Below are 16,745 nucleotides of genomic sequence, written 5' to 3'. Positions count from 1 at the left end.
CGCGACCATCGGTCCCGCCGGAATGGCAAAGTGGAGTGGAAAACAACATCCAAGGTTAAGAGCTGGCGAGAGCGTAAGAGGCGGAGGTCGGGGGACGCGTGGGCGGGGCCTGCCGAGCCGGCCAGAGATGGAAGCCATCTGCTTCCAGTCCAGTGACACTCGCTCTCTTCTCAATTGCAAATATCCCCTAAATATGAACACCGAGTGCTCCCCCCCCAGATACACAAGGAAATGACAAGGTTAGCAAATGGCCTTTGTGTGCCTGTCATGGACTCTGCCTCATTATGGCTCCATGGGGCATTAAGCCATCCGTCCGTCACTCATCTTTCCTCTCCTAATGGCTAAAAGGCCACTTCCTCCAGAGACAGAAATTGCGGGAAGACGGGATGATTTTCAGTAAGCGCTAGATAGCTCCGTTTGGGCAAGCTTTTTTCTCCCGATGGCACAATGGGTCGTGTCAGGTTTAGAATTCTTTACTCCACAGGTCGCAAGAGTGGGATGAAAATAGACACTGGCGTGTTATTGCACAGGGTTAATTTGCAACCGTGGGGGCTCAGACCTTTGTCTTTTTTTTGTCCCCCCCCCCGCATTTAGGAAAGCCACAGGATGGAGGAGGAAGAACAATGCTACTACAACGAGAGCATCGCCTTCTTCTACAACCGCAGCGGCAAGCACCTGGCGGGCGAGTGGAACGCGGTCAGCCGGCTGGTGATGGGCCTGGGCATCACGGTGTGCGTGTTCATCATGCTGGCCAACCTGCTGGTGATGATCGCCATCTACGTCAACCGCAGGTTCCACTTCCCCATCTACTACCTGATGGCCAACCTGGCGGCGGCCGACTTCTTTGCCGGCCTGGCCTACCTGTACCTGATGTTCAACACGGGGCCCAACACGCGGCGCCTGAGCGTCTCCACCTGGCTGCTGCGCCAGGGCCTGATCGACACCAGCCTGACGGCCTCGGTGGCCAACCTGCTGGCCATCGCCATCGAGCGCCACATCACCGTCTTCCGCATGCAGCTGCACACGCGCATGAGCAACCGGCGGGTGGTGGTGGTCATCGTGGTCATCTGGACGCTGTCCATCGTGACGGGCGCCATCCCCAGCGCCGGCTGGAACTGCATCTGCGCCCTGCCCTCCTGTTCCAACATGGCGCCGCTCTACAGTAACTCCTACCTGGTCTTCTGGGCCGTCTTCAACCTGGCCACCTTTGCCGTCATGGTCACGCTCTACGCGCACATCTTTGTCTACGTGCGACAACGCACCATGAGGATGTCGCGACACAGCTCCGGACCGCGACGGAACAAAGACACCATGATGTCCCTGTTGAAGACGGTGGCCATTGTTTTGGGTGAGTTGAGCCTTGTCTCAAAAAAAAAAAAAAACTTTTCTTTTTTACCTTAATCGCCCCACCGCTAGCTGATAAGTTGAAAATGGAATGGACTTTGACCGTACTCGTCTATGGTACAACGCTAGCGAGCGGAACCAAAAAGAAAAGAAAAAGGGAGTGAGTTGAAGGCTAAAGTGTGGGAAAACGTCCCTCTCTTGGAAACAGGATGTGTCTGTCCCGGACCAAACATACCAGAGGATTCCGTACGCAACATTTTTCTCTGGCGTGCACGCGCCTCCACTACAAGCGTGGAAAGGTATTATTCCGTTGCTGGCAAACGAGTCGGCGGAATGCTCGTTTGCTCTCTTCGGAATATCCAAAATGACGCGCGGAGGGTCAACATTGGCTTCGGCTTCCATGGCTGACATTTAAGAGCTCCGTTTTTGTTTTTTTCACTCGGTCGGCAGAAGATTGTTTACAGGAATTGACAAGAAAGCGCTGCGCTTCCAGTTGCTGAGTAAGCATTTGCCATGGCTTCTTATCTAGTGGGTGAAGGTGTGGACGTCGGGAGGGAAGGAAGAGAGAGAGGCCAAAATATTTGCCGAGGACACGCGGGAAAGACAGCTTTTCCGTTGACCTCGGATGATTGCCGCCGGCTTTCTCAAAAAGAGTAGTTTGCGTGGCCAGAAAAAGAGGCTACCTCACGGGAGAAAAAGTACATCGACGGTGGGTCGCCGCGGGGTCACCGCATCCGACTCACCCACGACCCCGACCGATGACCTTTGTCGAACGCTCCGTTGGATTTTTCCCACGGACGACAGCAATCCAGTTGGGAAAGGGGCGTGCGAACGTCCATTTTGGCTCCAAAGACTGGAGCAATGGTGTCCCCCGTGCGAAAAGTAAACGTTTCCACATGAGTGGGTGGCACGGGCTCATAAAAAGCCGCCGCCGCGCGCTTATCTTGCGCGCCATTGGATCATTCCATGTGGCTGGGAAAAAAAGAGGCGGATGCTCATCTGACGGCACGCCAGCTGCAATGCAGCTGATCGGGCCTCGGTTACGAAAGCGAGACTTAGTGTGTAAAGCGCGCCCCCCCCCCCCCCCCCCCCCTCCTTAAAATGGCAGACGGGTCCTGGAAAATGTCTAAACACTTTTCCAGACGTTTCGAGATTTTCCAGTCATCGCCTGAGAGTGTTTATTTACGTTTCTCTGCTTCTCCAGTTTCTATTATCCAAATAGTTTTTTGCATATTCCGCTGGCGACGAGGCCAAAGAGGGGATAGGCACACCAACAACAAAAAAAGTCCACTTTTGAATGAAACCACCTGGATATCCTTTTCACGGTACTGGACCGTGTATTTTTTTTCCGTGACCGCATTGACCTTTGGCTTCTCCCACAGGCGCATTCATCATCTGCTGGACCCCTGGCCTGGTCATCCTTCTGCTGGACGTCTTTTGCGCCAACTGCAACGTCCTGACCTACGAAAAGTTCTTCCTGCTCCTGGCCGAGTTCAACTCGGCCATGAACCCCATCATCTACTCCTACCGCGACAAGGAGATGAGCGCCACCTTCCGCCAGATCCTGTGCTGCCGGCGGCAGGAGAGCGTCAACGGGACGGCGGCGGGGGCCGGGGCCGAGGGCTCGGACCGGTCGGCGTCCTCGCTCAACCACACGGTGCTGGGCGGAGGCGGCGGCGGCTCGCATCAAAACAACCAGCATTCCGTGGTCTGAGGCCTGGACGGGGACGAGGACAATCGGCGGCAATAACAATGTCGGAAAGTCCGACTTTTGGCCATTTGAGGCTTCCCAGAGAACGTCAACCCTCTCCTGTGGATTCTATAAAGTTCAACTCTTGTTCCTCAAGTGGGGAAAAGTCCTTTCAGGGGAAACCATGCTGACGCCTCCATTTGCCTTCTAAGGCTTTAACGGCGACTCGTTCTACAGATCTGACCAAAGGAGGGGAGGACGATGTTGTCCACATGCAGCCAAACGCAGGCCCACTCTGTCTGTCTGTGTGTGTGTGTGTGTGTGTGTGTGGAGAGAGAAGGCCAAGGCCATCTTGTTGGTGCTGCGTGTTAGCTGACAGCCCATCGTGACAGGAAACATCTTGACCCGTGGGCTTCTGGCTCTTGTTTTTTTTTTTTGGTCGGTAAATCTATTAGTCAGTCCCCCAAAGGAGCCCAGGCCAGAGTGTAAAAACTCTCTTTTGATCGGCCAGACGAACAACGAATGCATGAATGGCGCTGCCGTCATTTTGAAATTGACCAAATGGACGTCGGTTGCCCTTTCAATTTGGTTTGAACGGCTAACTCATCCATCCCTTTGACTTGAGATTGACTGCTAATCAGAGCTTTGTTTTGAAAGTGCATTATGTATGCTTGTGGTGAAAAGTAGCCTTTTTGTTCCTTTGTTGTCTTCATTTAATGGGGAGCAAAAACATTTGTGAAACAAAAGCACTTGCGTCATATCTTCTAAACTACAGTACAAGCTCATTTTTATGGCCCAAGTCAATGAATGATACAGTTCTTCAACCACTACAATATTTCATGCCAGGGTTGTTCCAACGACATTGAGTGACTTCATTCGCAGATCCAAATTTTGATTTTGTGCTGGTCTGTAGTCCGCCAAGTCTGTGTAGTACTGTGTGTATAATAGTCAAAGGGAATCCAAAAAAGAAGGGAATGCACTCTTATCTGTACTTATCCAGTCCACTATAGGTGTTTTGTGCCTTTTTCCATTCTCTTTTGTTTATTTTCAGCTTGCTTTAACATTGCTTTAGTACAACAAATACTAAAGTATAACCATAATGCTATGTTCTTATTGAAAATGGCGAAAGAGGATGCCACGCGTCTGTATGCCTTTGAAAAGCAGGTTTCCGACCGTGTTTGTTTACGTCCAGGTTACTGTTTACTGCACTGCACATTTGGTCATTGAAAAGATGTACTGTAGTACTTGTGAGTAGTATTTCAAAGCAGTGTTGATGTCTGTTCCATATCCGGTTATGTCCACCCCAAAATCTCAATTTATCATCAGGTATAATAGCCATCAAAATAAGCTGGGGGAAGAAAAAAAAACATTTGCATGCATACTCATCCCTGTGGCCTTTATCCCAGCAAAAAAAAATAAAAAGGACAAAAGAAAACTCCGTTTTGTACTTGTTTTCCAACTTTGACGCCAATCTCGGCAGTCGTATGTTTTGTTTTGTAATTTGAGCATCCTCATCAACGGACCGCTCGACTCTGGTCTAAACGTCATCACCGCTCGACTCTGGTCGGAACATCATCAATGTGCGCTACTTGTATACACGTGTGCGCGCACTTCCGGCAATGTTGACGCTTGTGTTGCGGCCAGCCTGTTAGATTGTTTGTGTTGTTTTTAACCCCCAAGAAATTCGAAAAATGCTTGTACATACTGGTTAAAACAACAAGAAGACTGCCAATATAATTGTCTTTCCCCCTTTGGACGACCAAGGGATGAATATAGCCATTGGACCAAAGTGGAGCATCCGGTGAGTAGTCTTTACCTTTTGTTTTCATCTAACAAATTGCGTGTGCCAAATGAGTTTGGGCTAGGATCGTGTATTTATCATTTTGAGCAAAACCAGTCTAATATAGCGGTGTGAGATGGTAAGCAAGCGATTCCTAATTAACAAGGGCGAGGGCGTGAAGCTCAGTGTGAAAAAGTAAAGGTTTGCTGGCAAACAATTGAAAATCGATGCCACACGATAAAGTAGTGCACGGCCTTTCTCGTCGCATGCCGTCGCACCTGATGGGCTCGCCTCCTTTTGAAAACGTCATGGCAACCAGAGACCAAAGATGGAGCCTCCCTCGGCCTCCAAGTGTTGTGGCCGTATCCACCTTGGTCTCAATCTCGTCCCCTGCAAAACCCTGAGAAATCGAGCGAGCGAGCACAGTCGACCTTGATTTGGCGTTGAGATAATGTTTGCGCCGCCACCGCCGCTCTTTTTTTTTTCCCACCTACTCGCTGACCAGCGACGGGCGCTTCCGGCCGCCGTGGCCGTTTGTCCCAAGGGAAAGTCAAAACGCTAACCCGGGAGCTGGCGATCGGTGTCGGCGCCCGTGTCGGGGTCGCCTCCGCCGCCGCCGTCTCCGCCGCCTCGGCGCATTCGCTCCAGAATCCGATGGATGCCGCTGAAGCTGGGCCGGTCGGACGGCTGCGTGCTCCAACAGAGGCGCATGAGATTGTACAAGTCCGGCGGGCAATTGTCGGGACAGGAGAGGATACGGCCGTCCCGGACGTAGTAGATGACTTCCTCGTGTCCCATGCCGTAATAGGGCTGCATGCCGTGGGAGAAGATCTCCCACAGCACCACGCCGTAGGCCCACACGTCCGATTCGGTGGTGTAACGGTTGTAGAAAATGGACTCCGGGGGCATCCAGCGGATGGGGATGGCGTCGTTCTCGTCGGCCTTGTAGTAATCCGCCGAGTACATGTTCCTGGACAGGCCAAAGTCGGCGATCTTCACCACCATCTCCTCGCCCACCAGGCAGTTCCTGGTGGCCAGGTCTCGGTGGACAAACTTGCGCTCCGACAAGTAGGCCATCCCCGCCGCGATCTGGGCCGACGTCCACAGCCGCTCGGGGCGAGAGAGCCCGCCGCCGCCACCGCCGGCGTGACCCGTGGACCGGTCCCGGGAAAAAGCGCCCTCGCTCGGGCTCCGCGCCAGAGGCGGCCGACGCAGGAAGGCGTTCAGGTCGCCGTGGGCCATGTATTCGAACATCAGGCACATGGGCTTGCCCGCTGCGCACACGCCTGGGGGGTGGAAAAAAGAATCAAAAGCACACGTTAAGCTAGCTTTTCCCACCGCGGTGCTTAGCGTCACGCTCTCCCACGCCGGCGCCTTCCTTGGGGTGCTAAAGCCATTCTATCCCTTTAGTAGAATGCTTTCCTTCATGGGGAGAAAAGCAAAACAAACGCAGACATAACTATCCGATAGACGTTGCCAAATAAACTCTGGCTCACTTTAGAAATGGTCTTTGTGTTTGCGTCCGTAAAGTACAGACGGGATTTCAAATTGCAAGTGCCGCCTTTTTGCGGGCCGTGGAAGCAAATGGCTTCTTTACGCCATCTGGATGGGGCAAACGTGGGCCCGCTTGGCTCTCTGCGTAATTGTCCCACTTGAAGCGTAAGGCGCCCGGAAGTGGAAATTCACGACGCCTTGAAAACGCTGTCAATTAGTCTGAAAATGGGTTTACAGTGTTTCCGTTGACTGCGGAGAATTTAACAGTCCATTTACAAAAAAAGCATAGCTCTTTCTTATATATACTGATTGAATCAAGTGCGGCGTCAATGTTCTGAATCGGTCTAATAGTAATTCAGCCTCAAATGATTGTTACGCTACATGCCTAACATGTTAGTGTAAGTCCCTCTTTCTCACTCTGGCTCTCTATGACTGCTTTCTTTGCCAGAAAAAAAAAAATCTACAATGAAGGAAAGCAAACATTTGAGCCAAACACACTCTCTGTGGACATTTAAAAAGTCCATTACTGGAGATATGGTGGGGATTTCTTGCTTTAGAAAAGAAAGCTTGCTGAATAATTGAACAAGGCTTACACCTCTAATGGAGTTTTGCGTCGACGGATCAATGGACTGACGCTGTTATGGCTGCCCACAGCCAGGGAATTCAATTGTCCTTAATATTGGCTTTGTCTTTTTTTTCCTTCCCTCCCTTAGTTACCGACCGGCCAGAGCGTTTGGCTGTTGAATCTCTGTCGCTTTGGAAGCCAGAACATGACGCCATGGCACCACAACAACATAAAGGTAGTTTTTTTTTTTTTAAATTTGATATATAACTTGGCCCACTTACCCAAAAGTCGCACAATATTGCTATGGTCAAATTCAGCCATGAGCGCCGCCTCTCTCTGGAAATCATTCTGCATGTCTGCCGAGGCTTCTTCCTTCAGCATCTTCACCGCCACCATCGTCAACGTTTCCACGGCTAGCAAGCCCGGGGCTCTGGGGAAGAAGAAAAAATACCCCTTGATCTCCACTCCAATATTCAATCGCACGACAGAGAGCATCGCTCCGAGGGCCCCGTTTCCGCGGTTAAAAGGGCCGCCGCGGCCATCCACCCGGCGCTTTCCTCGCTCATCACCTGGCTTGGAAAACTCTGCCGAAGGCCCCCTCGCCGATGTCTCGGACGTACTGGATATTATTCCTGGGATATTCTAGAGCCAGCAGCTTGGAGTTGAGCAGCAGGGGAACGCGTTGATACATGGGATTGGCGTGCAGGCGCTCCAGCAGGAGCTCCGAAGGCAGAGTGCTGGTGCTCCGGCTGGGCTCGGGGCTCTCCATTTCCCTGCGGCACCAAGTAAAATCAAGGAGTTGGACGTCATGAAAAAGCAAAGCCGCCGCCGCCGTCCGTGTCCGGCCTTCTCAAATTCCCATCCCCACTCGCCGTTTGTGCCGCCTCCATTGTCTCCGACGCCGTCGACACGCCAAGATGGCCGCGGCCACCAAGACCAGAGAGCCCGCCACGGCCAGGACCACCACGATGACGGACATGGAGTACGCCGGCGACGATGCCGTGGTGGGCGGCAGGGGGGCGGGGACGGCCGGCTCTCTGGCGGCCGGCGGAACGGAGCCTTGGGACCGTTCCCGTCCGAGCGTACCCAGAAAGAAAAGTCACCCGCGCCTCGTTAGCCGCCGTTTGCCAAAGCGCATTTACCGCATCTATTGCTATTCCGTCCGTGATTGACGTGCCCCATACGATGGGAACATCTCCAATGAGTTGACCACGTCCCGTTTCTCACTCGTGTGTGTCTTTCTATTTGTCAGAGTTTGGAAAAGAGTGGGCGGCCCGTCCGTACCTGCCGCCGAGCCCAGCGGAGCGCAGCGGGCCACGGCGCAGTACTCCCAGCGAACGTCGGCGTCGGAGGTGTAGCACCACGGCCGCTCGCCGATTCCCGCCGGGTTCCTACAGCCGCTCTGGGAACCTTTCAATTCCGGAATGGCCTCGGCGGATAAGCGGTGCCGGTGCGGGACCTACGGTGGAAGACAACGTAGGTACGTAAACATTTCCCTGTCATCGTATGTCTCGTATGACAGCGTGGGCTTGTACTTGTGGAAAATGTATTTTGCGCGCCAAACACTTGACAGAGTCTCACACACTAATGTACTAGTGTTCACTGGGAGCGATGGAGGATTCACGGTCTAATCCGAGACCGAGTGGTGGGCCAGATTTCTTTCGGGCGCCAACATTGTTGTGAAAGCCGCACGCATCGTAAACCGGCGTCTGTTAAAGCTCTCCTCCTAGTAAACGGGGCCGTCTGTGTTGTCCACGGGCGGCCACTGGCGTCCTCAAGCTAATTGTTTCCAGAAGCAGGATGTGAGCCAATCAGAGCCGCCCACTGAGCTGGCCCGACCAACATAGTCGCGCGGGCCAGAAGCAAGAGTTCCAACACCCAAGAGAGCCTTTTCAAATCGTAAAAAGGATCTTTCGGGCCATCGGGAGCGGTCGTACGTGACACGCCTTTGGGTCATTTCTACCGTAGCGGACCAAACGGAGCGTAATAGCGTAATCGTTACGTACACTTGTGGCATTTAGTGACAGGACGGGGTTGGGCGCAGTGGGCGAGTACCTGTTGGTCCCAGCGTTGACACGGTATCCCCGAGCCGGTCACATTTACGCTACCTCGGTAAAAACGTCCTCTGTCTTTGTAACACGTGGCTGTCCATCACAAACACAATGTTGGGACGGCTTCACGTTTATGGACGAGTAATGGTCGCACTTACTTGTCGTTTGCTCTGACGGGATATCTGAAATACCACCAAAAAAAATGGATTGTGACGGGTGGGCTGACGTGCTTTCGCCAACCCCAACTTACCCACGAAAGGCACACGAGTGCAAGCGTCCGGGTTTGAAAGGAGACTGGGCAACGTCTCGCACTTGGGGAACGACAAACGGGCCGCGTGGTGACCGCGTGGGTCGGGGCGGACAAGCGCGCCGGCGGCCTCCACCGCGGACCAGTCCTTATGGCAATAGAGATCCTGGACGGCCAGGCAATGTTCCCTTGGGGCAAAATAACAATGTTGCTTTTCAACGCGCCGGAAGACGGAGGCCACGTCTTACCTGCAGACGGGTTTGGGCGCCGGCCCCGATCCCGTGGGATTGCAGTCGGGGTAGAAGGCGTGGCACAGCAGGGAACGCAGCGGCGGGCCGCACGACGCCGCCAGCCCGTCCAGCTCCGTCCACCAGCTCCCAAGGGCGAGGTCCCGCGCGGCCTCCTCCGCCTCGGAGACGGAGGCGTTGAAGAAAAGCGGCCGGCCGTCCCGCAAGACGGCGCGGCAGGCGTCCCCGCGGTAGGCGCCGCAGAAGCCCCCGGATCCCTTGTAGAGTCTGCGGAGAGACACTTCTTTGCGTGGGCATCCCAGAGTTCCATTTTGGACCCTCTGTTCGTGGACATTTTAGCCCGGCTCGTATTGTGGCCACCTCCGTCCGCCATGGCAGAGACCAGATCCAACAGTCCTATCTTGGCCTAGCTTTTTGCATTGACGTGTTGGCCCCCTTCTGGCTATAGTGTTACATCCCTAACTCCCACACATGGACAAAGATGGATGGATGGATGGATGGATTTTCCACCAAGATCTGGAGCCTCTCCCGGCCGACAATTGTTTCTGCAATGACGGGCGGGATAAGTAGCGCGGAAGGAAGGTCTGCGTTTGCTCCCGTCAGCTGCCCCCTTTGGCCACTTTGCCTCTCTTCCTCCTCCTCCTCCTCCTCACACAGTCCAGATGGGAGCTGGATCTCAACTTGGTTATTAAATCAAAGCATGGACAGGCATAAATCTAGCCGCTCCCACCTGGACCGTTATCTCCCTCGTTTCTTTCTCATGACTGTCTGCGTGAAGAATCCAGATGGAGCCAGACGGAGCCAGACGGAGCCAGACAGACGTCATTGAGCTTTGGGAGGCGCTCTCCTTCTATCCTTTGAATCCCGTTCCCACCCCGCTACACTTGTCTGCCTCTCGGAATGGGAGAATGCAGCTGTACGGAGTGCACGTGTGCGTTTGCCAAGCACAGAATAACAATTATGTTTGACTCCAGCCCGCTGTAGGGTAGGATCCATTAGACGGACTGGAATTAAATGCAGCTCCCCGAGCAACTTACCTCCATTCTATGGGCCAGTGGCAATATCCAGAAGATGTTGGTTGAAGGAGACCCACCATAAAGAGAAGGGAGAGGGAAGAAGAACAAGAAGAAGAAGACTTTAGAAGTGATCTGACATCAAACATCACGCCAAACTGAACTCAATTCTGGCCAGAATGAAGGAGCCGGAATGTGAGTGCGTTCAGCACGCGTCTTGTTTTTGGAGGTTGGGGGGGAGGGTGACGAAAGAACAAATGGGAGAAGGCAGCTGACGCCACCTGAAAACACAAAAGGCCCCCTGGACAAATGGCGCCATGGCGTCACCTCTGGACTCACCGGCGACCGTCACTCGAGCCGTGGCCTTGACCGTGTTGGCGCCGCCGCTGTGTCTGTTGGACGCCAGGCACGTGTAAAGCGCCGGTCTGGTCACCGTTAGCCGAAGCACCGACAGAACCACTTCTCCCGCCAGGGTCTCCTCCACCGATCCGCCCGAGATCTTCACAAAACACACGCTGTTATTGCTCATCTCTCCTTGTCTTTAACAAAATGGAATGTGTTCAAAACAGCCATTTGCTTCGTTGGTATACACGAGTCTCGTGCGCTCTCCACTCACCGTATTTCCATTTTCTAACCAGGTGACGGCGGGGATCGGATTCCCGGTGGCGTGGCACTCCAGCGAGATTTGGCTGCCGTACGCCACTCGCTTCTCCTTGGGAACTCGCAGGATCCGTGCGGGAGCTGCGCGGGAGGCAACAGAGAGGTAACCATCTTTCTTTTAGGATGTGGGAACAACCCACAGACACTTTGAATGAATGTTAGGTTTTGGCCCATGTCTGCTCCCCGCCATTTGTTTCTCTATCTGGAGCGGTGGAATGGCTGGCGGCCGGGCGACCTTGTACTTGAACGGAGGCGGCCTTGGAGAAGGCCAAACCCAAACTGTTCCTGGCCACGCATCGGTACTGGCCCGCGTCGTCCTTCTGGATGTAGTTGATCTTGAGCGCGCCGTAATCCAGGACATTGACGCGCTCGCTGACCTGTGAAAAGGAGAGGGGAAAAAAGAAGAAGAAAGTTTGGTGGCAGAAAGGGGGTAGGCGGCCATTGGTTTACCCGGATGAGCTCGTCGTCCTTCAGCCACGTGATGTCGGGTTTCGGGTGACCCAGGCTGACGCACGGCAGTACCGCTTTGGACTCCACCAAAAGGCTGACGTTGGTGGGATGGCGTTTGATTTGGGGTTCTGCATTCGGGGCGAAAAAAAGCAGGCTTGGTGGCCTCTTTTTTTTGTACTTTTGCCATCCGCCGCAGTGCGGCGCTCACTCATTTTTAACTGCAGCGCCCCGCAACTCCTGGCCGGCTGGCCCACGCCGTTGCCGGCCAGGCAGCAGTACTCCCCGTTGTCGTTTTCTCTGACGTGAAGTATTACCAGAATCTGTCCCTGCTCCCGAGTCAGGTACCGGGAATCGTAGTACCTGTTCCAAATGGACGAGACGGCGGGGAGGGGCATAGAAAGCAAAAGAAGAAAGTGGACTCACGTGATGGCTTGGTTATTCTTGATCCACGTGATATCCGCCGAAGGTCGGGATTGGACCTCGCACACGAAGGTGGCGTTGTGATCCAGGAGGACGTCCACGTTCTCCAACAATGTGATAATACGCGGTGCTGTGTTCAGAAGTTTGATAGGGTTCCCTTAGGAAGCTAAACAAACAGCGCTTTACTCCCCACGCCGCCAAAATAAACACGCCGTTCTCGTCCAAGGGAGATTGAAAGCATTGAATTTGTTATGAAAAAGCCTTTCCTCTCCTCTCCTCTCTGTTGCCCTCCCACCATGTGGCCAAGTCATTTGAGGCTGACACCCTCCTCGGCGAGCGCATGCCATGTGAAGTCTTGCCATAGCGCCGTCACTCAAAACATGTTGTTTCCTTTCCCCCTGGCATTTTCCGCCACTGGAGCGCGGCATTAGGGCCACGCAAAGGAAAGGCGTCGTGGCGAGGAGGCTGTGCCGCTTACTCACCTCTCTGTACGCCACCACTCGGGCCGGCCAGCCAGAGGATCTGCAAGACTGAAATGAGTCCGCCGCTCGTCTTCATTCTGCCTCCGTCCACTTTCTTCTTTTCTCAAGACCCGGCTTTAGGGCTCGTACTTTCCTCCGTGCGTACGTCCTGTAGCCGTCAGACAGCCACGCTGGCTCAGTGTGAATGTGTGTGTGTGTGTGTGCTGGTTAGGGCGAAGGCTGAGGGACAGTGGCAGGTGTTCACATGCGCTGGGTTCACGGTTTGGAACTAGCGTGGAGAAGGACAAAAAAACAGGTCAAAAGCAGCCAGCCACTTCCAAAGGTTCCCGTGTTGCAGAAGCACAGCAGTCATTGAGTCCCAATGGGATTCCAGGACAACAACAATCGGGGAAAAAAAAGTACGCTACAGCATTCTATTTTTGGAACACGGCCACTTGGTATTTCGGGATGGGGTTCAAAACGCCTCAGCCAATCCTGACAAGAGATGAATTGGAGCGGAGTGCGTATTGTACAAAGACATTATGTTTTTTCTTTTACCCAAATTGACTCGGGTGACACAGAGGGCGCATATGCCCAGGATGTCAACTTTGTGCCCACCTGTTGCCTGCGGAGGGCACGGCTTTATTTTAGGAAAGGAATGTCATTTGGTCCTTTGGCTTTTCGTCCTTCCTGCTTTCGAGCTGCTCCAAATATTGCTGTCTCCTTTGCGAGTCATGGCCTCCACTTTTTTTGTGTGTGCAGAGACACCACCCACATGCTTCTTCTTTCAGATTGAATAGGCTTTCTTTGTGGGCACTAGGCTTTCCCTCCTCTATATTTATTGCCACGTAGTCGAGGCGCAGTGCTCTGTCAAATCATGGACACTAGATGACGCTAGTATCCCACACATTGACGTTGCCGTTAAAGGCTCGCGAGGGAATTCTACTGCAAAGTCAAATATTGCCGAGGGAATATACTGCAAAGTTGTCTTGGATTTGGCCCACGGATAACGCATTCGTATACTGGGAAACTCTGGCCAACGTTGGGGGTCTTGCTGCATCACAACAAACTTTCTGAGCACTAAGCCAAGCTCGAAGCCAAGCTCGAAGCCAAGCTCGAAGCCAAGCTCGAAGCCCTCCCTCCCTCACTCCATCCATCCATCCAATGTCAGTCGAGCTCTGGACCTATAATAATAATTAACCAAGTAGACTGCATATTGACAAGCGAGGTCCAATCCACTACATGTGCCGCACACACAGGCACACACACCCAGACACACTGAAGTAGACTTCAACCTCACCTGAAAAGCTCGTCATAATAGAGCCATGGAATAGATTGGCAAGGTAGGACTGATCTTCTTATCATACGATCACGATATAGTGTGTTCAACTTGACAGCGAGTGAAATTGGAACAATTTTAGTAACTTGCTGCGGCGCCGTGGCTTTCGTAAGCACACCTTAGTCAAACTAAGAAGGAAAGTAAGCAGGTGGAGGAAGCCGAGCAAGCAAGTCCCTCGCACAAGTCGGGACTTGACCAGACCAAATTCACTTGCGCTTCGGCTCAAGTTTGTAAAGGGAGGATCCTCCACAGTCCCCCCTTTTTTTCTCTCCACCATTCGGTATTGGCGCTACGGTCAAAGTCCAAACTAAGATTCGGCCTGTCTGTCTTGACTTACGGCTGCCGGGGATCGGGATCATTCCCAACTGATCCTGTTACTCCCCCTGCCGTCGCCACGTGGAAATCCATTCGCTCACTTTGGGCCACAGTAGTACTGTCAACTTTTGCCCCGTTCATTTTTTTTAGAATGATATCAAAAGGAAAGTTAGCCTCCAGGCATCATTTTTGTGGAAAAGGCTTGCTTGCACTCTTTGAACTGAACCAGATCAAGGGCAGGGCGGCAGCACTGAAGGAGGAGCGCCGAAGGCTCTTTTTCTTCGCGGCCAACGTGCTGAGACAGCGCCGTGTCGTCATCCTCGCCGCTTCTCAAGGAAAGCGACGTGACGGGCTTCTTATTCGGGGCCGGTGGGGGGAAACAAAAGCAGAGACAAAGTCGTCCCAACGTGAGTCTTTCTGCCTGCCACGCCGTAAAGCGTCGTCGCTGCTTACTGGGTGGAGTACTGTGATTAACTCTCTTGGAGAGTGAAGGAGGAGATAAATATAACCCAAAAAGTACAGAAGGAGAGAGAAAGTGAGAGAGAGAGAAAGCGAGAGAGAGAGGGAGCTTCAGACCAAGAGACATGCTGCTTTAGTATTCAACGCAAGAGTTCTTCTCCATTGTGCGTGCGTGCTCGCTCGCTGGCTCGCTGGCTGGCTTCTTTGGCTAAGCTTAACTTGTCATTGCCTTTGTGTCTGGGCAGGAACGGCGGCCGCAACTGGAGCAGGAGCGGAAAACAGACGCTAATCCGCACCCGATATGAACGAGGAAGCCACGCTCCTTCCGCCGATCCAGGCGGGAGACGGAAGGACTCTGTCCAGGTGGATTCAGCTCCAAGCCAGAGAGGTGGAAGGAAGGGGAGCCGTCCGGGAGGATCACATTGACGGCCACCTCCCTTTGCTTTCTAGGGCCGAGTTTCTCTCCTTGCTGAGCACCTACAACTGCTTCCTGAAGGATCAGACTCAACTGCATCTCACTTACTCCCAGGTACGGCGCATTTCCCATCGGCAGCAGAATGTGGAAAATGAAACAAAAAAACATTTTTTCCGGACCGTGCCGTTTCCGGTCCGGATCCGGCCCAAAATTCAGGGCGCCGACGGGCAAGTGGTGGTGGACGGCCTGGTCAACATCTGCTGGGGAGTTCGAAGACCCATTCGCCTGAAGATCCAGGACGAGAAACAAACCATTCCCAGCGCCCCCATGCTCTCGTCGGACCCCACCAGCCCAGTCAGCCCACTTGCCAATCGGAGGTATGCCCAAGACAAGGGTGCCGCTTATCTTCTTTTTCTTTCTCCAACGTGACAGCTGTAGCTCTGTAGAAGGTGCCGGGCAGTCAAAAAGAGCCCCGTCTTTGCAGGGGCATGTCCCGCTGGGGAGAATACGCCGACCTGCACCAGATCGACGAGCTGGACGGCACGCCGAGCCCCGGGCCGCGCCGAAACGCCCCGCCAGGTGACTGGCTTTTCCGCCGGCGCCGGCGGAAAAGCCCCAAGTACGAGCCGGGTTGTGTTGCGCGGCGCAGGCGCCCCTCTGGAGAGCGCCACGCTGCGTCCCCTGAAGCAGAAGAGCTTGGAGCTGGAATCGGATTGGAGTCTCCTTCGCTGTAACAGTGACGCCTCGCTGGTCAAAAGGAGGAGTCGGCGAGGCAGGTCGGCGGCGCAAAGGGAGAGGGAGCGCCGACACCGCTTTTCCATCAACGGACACTTTTATAACTATAAGGTGCGTCGTGGGTGCCTGTGCATGTGCATGTGCCTGCCGCCTTATTTTCCTTCACGTGGAGTCGTCAAACTCACTGACTTTCCCCCCTTCTTTCATCTAGACATCCATCTTCACTCCTTGCTTTGGCACGGCAACCAAAGTCCGCATCAGCAGCCAGATGAGCACAGGCCAAGTCATTGAACAGCTCCTCAACAAATTCAAGGTGAGCCAATATCTTGTCTTTCGGTCGCGGGCTCGCCTTTCGGCTATTATTTTAGTTGATTTTATTTTTCTCACGTCCCGGCCGGCCACGACAGATCGAGAACGATCCGCGGGAGTTTGCCCTCTACTGCATCCACCAGAGTGGCGGTAAGTACGTCTGGAGTGGCGTCCCGGTTTGCTGCCCAAAGGGATCACACGTACTTGTACCTCCCGACGACTCGCCTTCAGAGAAGAGGAAGATGAGCCGGCGAGACCGGCCGCTTTGGGAGCGCGTCCTGCAGGGACCCTCGGAGGCCGCCGCCAAAATCTTTTTGATGGACGTGGACGAAGAGGAAGTGAGCAACGACGTGAGTCCCTCCCCGCGACGACGCCGCGCGCGGCAAGAAGTTTGAAATGGATTGTGTCGCTGGACTTGCGCCACCAGGTGGCTCAATATCTCAACCTGGAACTCCCCATCCTGGAGCAGGTTTTGTTGAATTTGAAGGAAGAGGAGAACAGGGAGATACAAATGGTCGTCAGCAAGTTAGTATTACTTGCCTTCTGGGCCTTGGATGAAGGTCAAGCATGTGTGTGCGTGTGTGTGTGTATTTGTTCCAGGTACCACAACCATCAGCGAGCCCTGTCCCGAATATTAAGTCGCAAGATTTCCCCTCACGTGGAAACCAGTGTTTGATGAGCATACGTACACATTCCCTTCCCGATCTGTAGAGGCGCGGAGCGCAATAAAGCAGTATATTGACAAATCAA

The 16,745-nt window shown here is 53.6% G+C and overlaps 3 protein-coding genes across 12 annotated transcripts in view; 2 read left to right on the top strand and 1 right to left on the bottom strand.

The window, feature by feature from the left end:
* The window catches only part of lpar1 (lysophosphatidic acid receptor 1), a 16,471-nt gene extending 11,999 nt beyond the window's left edge, over positions 1 to 4,472 (top strand). For all 6 annotated transcript variants that reach the window (XM_077737525.1, XM_077737520.1, XM_077737521.1 and 3 more), the window contains 2 exons: positions 595 to 1,348; positions 2,727 to 4,472. In XM_077737525.1, the coding sequence (XP_077593651.1) occupies positions 607 to 1,348; positions 2,727 to 3,058 (1,074 nt within the window). In that variant the 5' untranslated portion in view covers positions 595 to 606 and the 3' untranslated portion in view covers positions 3,059 to 4,472. The remainder of the gene's footprint in view (positions 1 to 594; positions 1,349 to 2,726) is intronic.
* musk (muscle, skeletal, receptor tyrosine kinase) lies at positions 3,470 to 12,812 on the bottom strand. Its single transcript, XM_077737546.1, has 17 exons — positions 12,445 to 12,812; positions 11,966 to 12,092; positions 11,751 to 11,902; positions 11,543 to 11,670; positions 11,328 to 11,469; positions 11,049 to 11,173; positions 10,772 to 10,931; positions 10,457 to 10,463; positions 9,420 to 9,686; positions 9,175 to 9,359; positions 9,083 to 9,106; positions 8,929 to 9,017; positions 8,158 to 8,332; positions 7,746 to 7,932; positions 7,443 to 7,646; positions 7,155 to 7,303; positions 3,470 to 6,100 (listed from the first exon to the last, which is right to left on the bottom strand). The coding sequence occupies exons 1-17, from the start codon at positions 12,518 to 12,520 to the stop codon at positions 5,373 to 5,375; spliced, it is 2,925 nt and encodes a 974-aa protein (XP_077593672.1). The 5' UTR covers positions 12,521 to 12,812; the 3' UTR covers positions 3,470 to 5,372.
* rassf6 (Ras association domain family member 6) lies at positions 4,614 to 16,745 on the top strand. 5 transcript variants are annotated; one of them, XM_077737519.1, is made up of 14 exons: positions 4,615 to 4,835; positions 7,022 to 7,108; positions 8,126 to 8,353; positions 11,071 to 11,195; positions 14,782 to 14,899; positions 14,987 to 15,065; positions 15,168 to 15,328; positions 15,436 to 15,530; positions 15,601 to 15,797; positions 15,898 to 15,999; positions 16,094 to 16,145; positions 16,227 to 16,345; positions 16,423 to 16,520; positions 16,596 to 16,745. In XM_077737519.1, exons 5-14 carry the CDS (start codon positions 14,838 to 14,840, stop codon positions 16,669 to 16,671), a joined length of 1,041 nt encoding a protein of 346 aa, XP_077593645.1. In that variant the 5' UTR covers positions 4,615 to 4,835; positions 7,022 to 7,108; positions 8,126 to 8,353; positions 11,071 to 11,195; positions 14,782 to 14,837; the 3' UTR covers positions 16,672 to 16,745. The 5 variants fall into 5 exon arrangements, with proteins under 5 accessions (XP_077593641.1, XP_077593645.1, XP_077593642.1 ...); XM_077737515.1 differs by having other exon boundaries at positions 4,614 to 4,835; positions 16,423 to 16,745; XM_077737516.1 differs by lacking the exons at positions 4,615 to 4,835; positions 7,022 to 7,108; positions 8,126 to 8,353; positions 11,071 to 11,195 and adding an exon at positions 13,628 to 13,766 and having other exon boundaries at positions 16,423 to 16,745.

Source organism: Stigmatopora nigra, chromosome 17 (genome assembly GCF_051989575.1).
Source record: "Stigmatopora nigra isolate UIUO_SnigA chromosome 17, RoL_Snig_1.1, whole genome shotgun sequence".
NCBI classification, from domain to species: Eukaryota; Metazoa; Chordata; class Actinopteri; order Syngnathiformes; family Syngnathidae; genus Stigmatopora; species Stigmatopora nigra.
Note: the sequence above shows the minus strand (reverse complement) of the source record. Positions and strands in the feature narration are given on the sequence as shown.